The sequence below is a fragment of the Kogia breviceps genome, chromosome 14 (genome assembly GCF_026419965.1).
Source record: "Kogia breviceps isolate mKogBre1 chromosome 14, mKogBre1 haplotype 1, whole genome shotgun sequence".
NCBI classification, from domain to species: Eukaryota; Metazoa; Chordata; class Mammalia; order Artiodactyla; family Physeteridae; genus Kogia; species Kogia breviceps.
This window is the reverse complement of record NC_081323.1, coordinates 56,373,127-56,383,121: the sequence shown is the minus strand read 5'-3', so window position 1 is coordinate 56,383,121 and position 9,995 is coordinate 56,373,127. Positions and strand designations below refer to the sequence as shown.

Below are 9,995 nucleotides of genomic sequence, written 5' to 3'. Positions count from 1 at the left end.
GAAATCTGGATTTTTTATGTGAAATCTCTCCATGTTGTTGTTGGTAGCTAATCCCAATTTCAGAAACTCCTGGGTAGGCCACACACACAGATCCCTTCTGAGAGCCTCATAAGTACAACCTCTAATGCCAAATCTGAGTCCTGGGGTCGTTTTGCTGTGAGCACCTCTGGACCACTTTCCCCATGTCTTAGATGAAGGGAGCGACACCCAGGAAGGGGACATGATAGACTACCCCCAGTTACCGGCAGCTTCAAGGCCAGAATGTGCTGGGCTGAAATGTGAGGTTGGGCCTCACTGTCAGTAGGTGGGGCCTGGGTGCTGCTGACAGTGGCCCTTAATGGGGCAGAAGGGGTGGGTGCCAGGGGCTGGGCTAGTCCAGAAAAATCCCCTGCCTTGGAGGATTCCAGGAAAACACTCTGCCCTCCTCCCCCTCTGCACTTGTGGTCAGAGTCATGCCTCAGAGCCTTTGGGGACCCAGCTCAGCTCCTAACTTTCAGCCAGCTCCAGGACACCCGCCACCCTGTCCAGCCCAGCCCACAGTCAGGGCTTGGCTGGGCCAGCTCAAATCTCGGGGGGCCTGAAGGCTTATCCCAGCAGGCTGAGCCACACCAACTTGCAGGGGTGGGGGGGTTGCGTGGTGTTTGAAGGACTGGATCACCTCCAGAAGGCAGGATAGCCTCCGTGTCCAGTCTCTAACAGGGCTAAGCAGGGTCCAGGTGCAACAGTTACCTCCCAGACTTTCCTTCTCAGCTCTTCGCCTCCTCCTCTCCCCAACACGGCCCCCTTTCAGGATGGGCAGAGGTCTGCACCCCATGCTTTTGTTGTTATATGTGGATGTGGAGTGTGCCTTGCACACCTCTAAACGTCCGTTCTTAGGCCAGTGCAGGCCCTCAGGTGTGTTTCATTTGGCTCCTGTGGGACTTTTTAAAACTTTGAAGCCATTGCCAACATTGAAAAATCCAGTGGTTTCACATTAAAATGGGACTTCCCAGCTTGCCTTGAGTGGGAACTCTCGGCCAAGGCTGAGCAGCAGCTGCCCCCTGTGACCAAGGCCCAGACTCACAGGTGGCCTCAGTCCCCACCAAGCCTAGGTGTCTCACACCAGGCTGCTGTACTCCTTCAGTTTCCTGAAGCATTTGAGTTTGCGGTCAGCTCAGATTGTCCCTATGCTTCTGCCCTTGGGCCCTGTGTCCCCTTAAGGCCCTCAGGAGACCCCAGCCTGACTCTCCTCCAGGAACAGGACTTCCTGACAGGTCCTGAATCTTCTCGCCTCTGTGGCCATTTCTTGCTGATAGTGAGATCCCACCTGCCTAAAGGATCCATCCCCCGCCCCAATCCTAAGCCTGGACTCACACAGGCCATGCTCCCATCCACCCGGAGGTTCAAGGACAGCTTCCAGCAGGCCCCCCTCCCCAGTATGTCCATCCTGTCCTCATTTGGCTCCAAGGCACCACCTGCCTTAGAACCTGGTTCTAAGGGAGCAAGGGAGTGGGGGGCAGGGTTTGGTTCAAGGGCGTCCCCACTGCCCAGCCTGGGTGACAAGAACAGGGGACCTGTTCTGCTTTGGACCAGTGACAATGCCAGGACGTTTAGGTGGTGGGTCTGAGTGGGAGAGATGGGCTGGCAGGGAGAACCAGAGGAGGGCTCTTGAAACTGCATTTCCTGGCAGGCTCACCGCGGTACTTCCTGTGTTATTTGCAGCAATATTGGGAAAGCTGATGGGAGTATCAGGGGGTAACCCCTCCCCCACATGATCCACTTGATACCACCATGGTTCTGCATCTTCTGGTACTTGGGCTCAGGGGTAGGTGGCAGGTCTGGGCTCTAGACCTTCTGTGCCTTTGAGTCTGGAGCAGACCCCTAGATCTGGGTCAAAGCCTTTCCCAGTGGCAGGCCCAGATGCCAGCCCTTCCCCATTGCCATGGCAGCAGGAGAGGTGCCATGCCAGCTTTCACCCCCTCTGGCCCTATGCCAGGCTGGGGCTTGGTTCTGCATTCCAGACCCAGACCTGGCTTGGCTCTTTTTACAAGGCCTGGGGTCAGGCCCGTGCCAGCTGTTGGCCAACTCTTGGAGCTGGGTGCCATGACCCCATTTCCTGGCCTGCGCTGTGGTGGGCAGGATGCTCCCGCCTGATGGAGCTTCTCAGGTAGCTCTGCCTGAGGCGAAGAAGACTGGCCTGACCTGTTAGAGAAGCCAGCCCTGCCCTCCTTGACTTCCTGCCCCCGCGGCCCTAGCACCTGAGTCATTGGGCCAACCAGCTGGGGCTGATGGGGCAGGGGCACAGGGGTGCCAGGTCAAGCCTCTTAAAGAGGATGGTTTAGAGCATAGGTGAGCCATTGATGCCAGGGTGGAAACTGCAGGCTGATTCCCCATTTCTTGCCAAGGCAGCAGCTGGGTGATGAGAATCCCCGCCCAGCATACTTGCTCTGAGACTCTTGTTTTCCTTCCTCCTGCCTGTCTCCTCACGGTGACCTCTGCTCAGCACAAATCTCATCCTGTCCCTCTTCACTTAAGATGTGTCATTTGCTTCTTTATTGCTTATCTGATGGAGGGAGGCAGAACCCTCCTCCTGATGTACTAGACCCTGTTCTGTGTGGCCTCTACCCACCCCATCCTGAGCCTCAGCCCCTCATCCTTACTGCCCAGACCACCAGCCATGTCGTTCTACTCCCTGTTCCACAAACAGGCTGTGCACCCGCCTGCCACAGGGACTTTGCATATGCTGCCCTTTCTGCCTGGAACTCTCTCCCCTTGACGTGGTTGATTTCTCTTTAACCTTTGGGTCATAGAGAATGCCCACTCCCCTTGTGGCCAGCCAGAGTCAGCCCCTTCTGCTCCCCGCTGTGTGTCCTCAGAGAACTTTTCCTTCACGTGTTTGTCTGTGGAATTCTGTCTGCCTCTTACCCAGGCCGTGAGCTTTTGAGGCCAGAGGTGGGGTCTGCTGCACTCACCTTTGGTCACACCTGCCGGCCCAGCTGAGGGCCAGGCCCAGACCAGCTCACCAAGGGAGTAAATAATTGTGGATGAACTAGTGGGTGAGTGAAAGTCTTGTTAGAACTGCTGAAGGGACTTGCGTCTGGCCCCACTGGAGCCAGCGTCAGTGCGGGGGACACCTGAGGTCACATGACGATGTTGTCCCCCTGCCCCCCTCTCCCCCACAGCAGGCAGTGATCAGATCAGGTCAAGAGGGCAGTTCTGAGCCCAGCTCACCCTGCTGGGCCCAAGGTAATTAGACGCTGTGTTACTCACAGGTGACCAGCCCAAGGCACTCCAGGAAGCTGTGGAGCCACCCAGGGACCCACCCAACTTCCCAGTCCACTCTGTGGCTCCCTTCCAGCAGGGTGGGGAGGGGTGGTGGGCAGCTGGCTGGGCAGGGGAGGGGATGGGCTGGACCCTTTGTTGCCTGCGTGAGGGATGGAGGCAGCTGCCACAGCTGGGCGACCTCTGACTGCTGGGACCACAGTGAGGAGGACGGGGTTCCATTTGAGGATGAGTGTCAGCATTGAGGTGTGGGTCCAGGCCCATGGGTCCCCAGGGATGTGAGAGCAGGACCAGAAAACCAGGAGCAGGAAACAGAAACAGATGAAGACACCAGTCTGAGTTCTCCTGGGTGCCCCACATCTAGGAGACTCTGGGCCTGGAAAACAGCAGTCAGGGCTGGGGGCTGCAAAGGGGCCCTGCAGGGTCTGGGAGGGGAAGGGGAGTGGTAAATCTCTGGAGAGCAACAGGCTGTTAGCCGAGACAGGCAACACAGAGGAACAGGGGCTCTGGGGGCTTCCAGCCTCTGCCCACCCCCCCCAGCCAGGGCCCCACCTGGGGGACAGAGAACAGGGAGGCCAGGGAACCACGGCAGGAAGGAGCCCTTGCTCCTGGCCCCTGGCTCAGGCTTGGGCACTGGGGCTCAGAGATGGTGCCTAGGGGAGTTCTGAGTCTCTAGGACAGCATCAAGGCCCAGGAGCAGGGGTGACTGAGGAGAGGGCCCCTAAACCTGGGTCCTGGAGCGCCCAGGCTGACTGTGCCAGGTGGAGATGGAGGGGGTCCCCAGTTCCAGCATCCCTCTCACCTTCCCGGGCCTGGTGTTTAGGCTGGTGGAGGTGAGACCAGGGACAGAATGTATGTCGGGGGGCTTCCTGGAGCTGCTGAGCATGGGAAGAAATCAGGGCTGAGGTGCAGAAAGAGGGGCAGCTCCCCTGTGCCCAGGCCCAGCACAGTCCTGGGGTGAAGCAGCTGGGCAGACGGAGGACCTGGGAAAGAAAGGCTGGGATGTGGGGATGTGCTCAGCATGTCGGGAGCACAGGGAGAGGAGGTGGAGGGCCCCTGGGGACCAGACTGGATGCAACTGGAGGGGCTGCATCACTCCTGGCCACTGTTGTGCTTGGCCTGAGCCCCGATCTAGAGTCACGATGCTCTCAGCCCTTCCCCTGCCCCTTGGTCACAATGACTGGCTGTATCCCTACAACAGGCCGTCTCTCCCCCAGGTCTCTGATGCCCCTGCTGGATCCAGACTCCAGGCTCCTGGTCCTGGCGGGAAAGGTGAGGAGAAGCTCAAGCCTCCACCCATGTCGGCTGGTGCCCTCATTCGCCAGACCTGGCCCCAACCTTTGACCTGGCCAGCCAACTGGGAGAGTGGGGAGTGCAGGATGCTATCCACCCCGGAAAGGAGGAGCTAGAACAGTGCTGCCCAGATTCCACCCCTGCCAGGGCTCCAGGCACACGGGGCTCCAAGTCTCCATTCCATGCAGTCGGGGTCACTCCCTAGAACGTCAGCTTCGTGAAGACAAGGCCGAAAATAGAGCAGAGTCAGCACACAGCAGGCACTTTGTCCTACTGAATGTATACCCCTGGTGCTCACTCCGTGCTCCGTAATGATGAACAGGCAAGGCAGAGTCTAACAAGGGCTCAGCTCAGCGCCCAGCACACATCAGCGCCCTGTAGACCTTGGCCGTGGCTCTGTGACTCCGTCCTTGGGGAGGGACAGGGCGGCTGGAGCTAGAGCCGGGCAGCCCAGGCCACCAGCACAGTCAGCGAGCAGTGCTCGGGTGGGGATCGTTTCAGGGCGAGAGTCAGCTGTACTGCTATGAGGTGGCCCCCCAGCAGCCGGCACTGAGCCCAGGTAAGCCCTGCTCCCAGGTAAGCCCTGCTCCCTGCCCTGTCCCTGCTCCCCTCCCCGACCCACTCTGACTGTCCTCCACGGTGTCCCTGATAGTGACCCAGTGCCTCCTGGAGAGCGTGCTGCAGGGGGTGGCCCTCGTGCCCCGGCGAGCACTGGCCGTCATGGGCTGCGAGGTGCTTCGCGTCCTGCAGCTGAGCGACACAGCCATCGTGCCCATCAGCTACCACGTGCCTCGTAAGGTGAGGGGTTCCTGCGTGAGGGACTGGGAAGGCCTGGGGGAGCCTGGGGGACTTGATCTCACTGCCTGTGTGCTTGTGTGCCACCAGGCTGTGGAGTTTCACGAGGACCTGTTCCCGGACACTGCAGGCTGTGTGCCTGCCTCCGACCCCCATGCCTGGTGGGCTGGTAGCAACCAGCAGGTAGGGCCAAGGCCTGGCTGACTGCTCCTGGCCTGCACCACCAGCAGCAGCTGCGTCCGTGGCACGTGGTCCAGCTGTGCACTAACGCAGCTGCCTGGTGTCCCCTATCCCCACCCCAAGCCCTCCTGCCTCACCTGCTGGTCTCTACCCACAGGTGCAGAGGGTCAGCCTCCACCCAGCCTGCCGACCCCACCCCAGCTTCACTTCCCATCTGGTGCCCCCTGCAGAGCCCAACTCGGAAGAGGCCCAGCCTGCAGAGACACCTGTGGGTGATGCGGACCCCAGCGTGAGTATCCGCATAGCCGACCTGGCTTCCCCGTTGCAATGCTGCAGCAGGGGCCCCAGGTCAGGGCGGGAGTGTGTGCCTGCCTGATGGTCTCAGAAATGCAAGAAGCATAAGTGAAGAACCTCCGTGTTCTCAAAATTGAGCAAACGCTTAGAAAGTGAGACTTTCACATAAAATCTGGATTTCTAGCTTCTCTTGAAAGATCTATTTTTAAAAATTTATTATTTATTTATTTATTTTGGCTGTGTTGAGTCTTCTGTTGCTGCGCGCAGGCTTTCTCTAGTTGCGGCAAGCGGGGGCTACTCTTCGTTGTGGTACAAGGGCTTCTCATTGCAGTGGCTTCTCTTGTTGCGGAGCACAGGCTCTAGGGTGCATGGGCTTCAGTAGTTGTGGCACACGGGTTTCAGTAGTTTTGGCTCGTGGGCTCTAGAGCACAGGCTCAGTAGTTGTGGTGCACGGGCTTAGTTGCTCTGTGGCATGTGGGATCTTCCCAGACCAGGGGCTCGAACCCATGTCCCCTGCATTGGCAGGCGGATTCTTAACCACTGTGCCACCAGGGAAGCCCCTCTTGAAAGATCTTGACCATTCTGGGCCCACCTTCCCAGGAGCAGTAGCTGCTACCTGCTGTCCCACGTGCTAACGCTCAGCTCACCCCATGTTACCTCCTGCCCATCAGCGATTGTGTCTCCACCCCACATCCCACGGTGGGGCTTCCTGCCTACCCCAGTGTCCCAAAGTGATGACCCCGGCATCCCCTCTCTCTTTGGCTGACCACCTGCCTGATGGGGCTGCTGGCTGACCGGAGCTTCTCCCCCAGGAGGGCTTCTCCTCCCCTCCCAGCTTGCTGACCTCGCCCTCCACGCCCTCCAGCCTGGGGCCTTCCAGCACCAGCGGCATCAGCACCAGCACCAGCCAGAGGTCCCTGCAAAGCCTGCTGGGTAAGTGCCTCAGCGCAGGGCTAACCCCCTACCACGGGAGCCCTGTCCACCCCCACCCCAGCCACCCTCCTCTGCACCCCAGTCCTGCCTCCCCCCACAGTCCTGCCTCCCCTCCTGGAGGAGTCACTTCTTTACGGGATGAAGAGAGTCTCACCTGTAAGAAGGTGGCCTAAACGTTCTGAGATCCCTCGAGTCTCATTCTGGGCGAGTTGTGTTGGCTGGACTGGCAGAGACCTGGACACACAGCCTGCACGGTCCTTTGCTGAGGGGAGCAGGCAGCCTGGACTCAGGACTGGCCCGGGTCCTCCTGCAGGACAGCATGGGGCAGGCAGGCAGGGCACCCTCACCTCACGTGGCTCCGTGTCCCTGCTGCCCACCAGGCCCCAGTTCCAAGTTCCGGCACGCTCAGGGCACCGTCCTGCACCGAGACAGCCACATCACCAACCTCAAGGGGCTCAACCTCACCACGCCTGGCGAGAGCGACGGCTTCTGTGCCAACCAGCAGCGTGTGGCCATGCCCCTACTCAGCAGTGGTGGGCAGGTGGCCGTGCTCGAGGTGAGCGGCCCCACCCTGCCATGCTGTCCCCATGTCCCTGCAGGACGCTGAGGGTGTCAGGTGCCCACAGCAGCTCACATTCTCTAAGCACAAACCAAGTGCCCAGCATCTCATGCGGTGTGTGGGGGATGCTACTCTTATCCCCATTTTACAGATGAAAGCGGTGAGGCACAGAGAGGCTTAGTGACCTGCCGGGTCACATGCTGTGTAAGTGGTGGAGTTGGGAATTGAACACAGGCTACCTGAGCCCCAAGCCTGAGCTCTTTCCACCACTCCATGCTGCTTCCCTCACTTTCCAGGGGCCTCATGGTTGGCACTTGGGGCTCAGAGAGCAAGGTGGCTGAGGCAGAGAGCTTGGGCCACCTGGTGGTGCATCATCAGCTGCAGAGGGTGTGGGCCCAGGCATGCTGCTTGCCCTGAAGCCCTGGGGACCAGACTCCCCTGCACGTTACTTATGGGCCTTGGGGTGGGGGCACCTCCCACAGCTGCGGAAGCCCGGCCGTCTGCCCGACACAGCACTGCCCACGCTGCAGAATGGGGCAGCCGTGACCGATCTGGCCTGGGACCCCTTTGATCCCCACCACCTCGCTGTGGGTAAGGAGGCTGGGCACTGGGCTTGAGGGAGGGTCCCAGGGTCCTCAATGGGAACAGAGAAGGGGGGCCTTGGGTCAACAGTGTTGAGCCTGTGCTCTCCGCAGCTGGGGAGGATGCCAGGATCCGGCTGTGGCGGGTGCCCCCAGAGGGCCTTGAGGAGGTGCTCACCATGCCTGAGGCCGTGCTCACAGGTCAGGGGGACCTGGGTCGGGGCCGGGGGATGGGTGGTGGCTCCTGAGGGGCTCAGTGTCACCCCATGCCTCGCCTCCAGGCCACACGGAGAAGATCTATTCTCTCCGCTTCCACCCGCTGGCAGCTAACATGCTGGCCTCCTCTTCCTACGACCTTACCATTCGGATCTGGGACCTTAAGGCTGGAGCAGAGCGGCTGAGGCTGCAGGGCCACCGGGATCAGGTAGGACAGCTTTGGGGGCAGGCTCCCAGCCACAGGGCAAGAGGCTGCTTCTCACATCCCCACCTGCCCCCAGATCTTTGGCCTGGCCTGGAGTCCTGATGGGCGGCAGCTGGCCACTGTCTGCAAGGATGGGCACTTGCGGATCTATGAGCCTCGGAGTAGCCCTGAACCCCTGCAGGTGAGCAGGAGGGGCTGTGGGCGGCCCTCAGACCTGGCGGAGGTCCCAGCTGGGCCTCATGTGCAGTATCCCAACAGGAAGGCCCAGGGCCTGAGGGGGCCCGTGGAGCCCGCATTGTCTGGGTGTGTGATGGTCACTGTCTCCTGGTGTCTGGCTTTGACAGGTGAGAACTCCGGGACCACTATTCCCATCCCCAGACTTCAGCAGCCACCTGTGCCCCCTCCCCCAGATACACATACACCTGTCAGGCCTGCAGAAGCTGTCCCCAACTCTCATTTATTGGACAGATGGATGGATGGATGGATGGATATGTGGATGGGTAGATGGATGGGTGCATGGGTGGATTGATGGGAGGGAACGAGATGGGGAGGAATGAATCAACTAGGGGCCCAGAGGGATGAAAGCCATCCCTGCTGCAGAGTCCATATCTGGTGGGGATCAGACGAAGCACACAAAACACAGAACCAAGCCTCCTGGAGAGGTCCAAGGGATGGGCTCTAGAGGAGGGATTAGGGTGGGCCTCCTAAGAGAAGTATCATCTGAACTGGGTCACAAAGGGTCTGGTAAACACAGACCCGGAGGAGAGGGCATTCACCTCTTGGTGGAGTGGCCCAGAAGGTGACCAGCCTGGCTGGAGCAAAAGGCCTGGAACAGAATGTGGGGAGAAAAGTCCAGACATAGTAGCCACGACGGCCATGGGACGGGAGTGTGCTGAGGAGGGACAGAGGGGGCAGAGGTCCGGGAGGAGGTGGGGCGGCAGGTTAGAAAGCTATTGTATTAGGCCAGGCCACTAGTTCTGAGGCTGAGTTAGGAAGGAGGATGGGCAGAGGCCTCTTCTCCCACTCCGAGGCCCTCAGGCCTCCAGCCCCACAAGATTGGGGGCCTTGCTGGAGTCCTTGCCATGCCCCAGGTCCCTCCATCTCTGAGGACCTGCTTCTGCTCCCCTGCAGCCGAAGTGAGCGCCAGCTACTCCTGTACTCGGCTGAGGCCCTGGCCAGTGGCCCCTTGGCAGTGCTGGGGCTGGATGTGGCTCCCTCGACCCTGCTGCCCAGCTATGACCCAGATACCCGCCTGGTGCTGCTTACGGGCAAGGTGGGCTGGGGTGTACAGGCGGGGGCTTTGGGCAGGTGAGAGGAGGTGGGGGGAAAGGCAGCTAATGCTGGCCACCTCACTGTTGCCATCCCCCCAGGGCGACACCCGCGTGTTCCTGTATGAGCTGCTCCCCGAGGCCCCCTTCTTCCTGGAGTGCAACAGCTTCACATCACCTGACCCCCACAAGGTGAGCCCTCGCACACTCTCCCTGGTCCTCCTTCCGTAGGTGGGACCATGGGCTACCCGCCCTCTCGTGGCCATGTGCAGGACTGCAGAGGCCTGAGGAGCTCTTGAGTCACAGGGCCAGGCTGGGTGTGCCCAGCAGCCTCGGGGACTGCTTTTTGTTTGTTTTTTTAAAATTTTATTTATTTATTTATTTATTTTTGGCTGTGTTGGGTCTTCGTT

The 9,995-nt window shown here is 60.0% G+C and overlaps 1 protein-coding gene across 5 annotated transcripts in view; it reads left to right on the top strand.

Moving 5' to 3' along the window:
• Window positions 1-9,995, top strand: part of CORO7 (coronin 7) — a 59,783-nt gene that overhangs the window by 44,992 nt on the left and 4,796 nt on the right. For 4 of the 5 annotated variants that reach the window (XM_067014244.1, XM_059037426.2, XM_067014247.1 and 1 more), the window contains 14 exons: window positions 4,479-4,533; window positions 5,056-5,113; window positions 5,207-5,352; window positions 5,440-5,532; window positions 5,687-5,818; window positions 6,636-6,756; window positions 7,137-7,312; window positions 7,798-7,906; window positions 8,011-8,097; window positions 8,178-8,320; window positions 8,394-8,498; window positions 8,576-8,661; window positions 9,449-9,590; window positions 9,688-9,777. In XM_067014244.1, the coding sequence (XP_066870345.1) occupies window positions 4,479-4,533; window positions 5,056-5,113; window positions 5,207-5,352; window positions 5,440-5,532; window positions 5,687-5,818; window positions 6,636-6,756; window positions 7,137-7,312; window positions 7,798-7,906; window positions 8,011-8,097; window positions 8,178-8,320; window positions 8,394-8,498; window positions 8,576-8,661; window positions 9,449-9,590; window positions 9,688-9,777 (1,543 nt within the window). The remainder of the gene's footprint in view (window positions 1-4,478; window positions 4,534-5,055; window positions 5,114-5,206; window positions 5,353-5,439; window positions 5,533-5,686; window positions 5,819-6,635; window positions 6,757-7,136; window positions 7,313-7,797; window positions 7,907-8,010; window positions 8,098-8,177; window positions 8,321-8,393; window positions 8,499-8,575; window positions 8,662-9,448; window positions 9,591-9,687; window positions 9,778-9,995) is intronic. The other variant, XM_067014245.1, reaches the window with a different exon arrangement.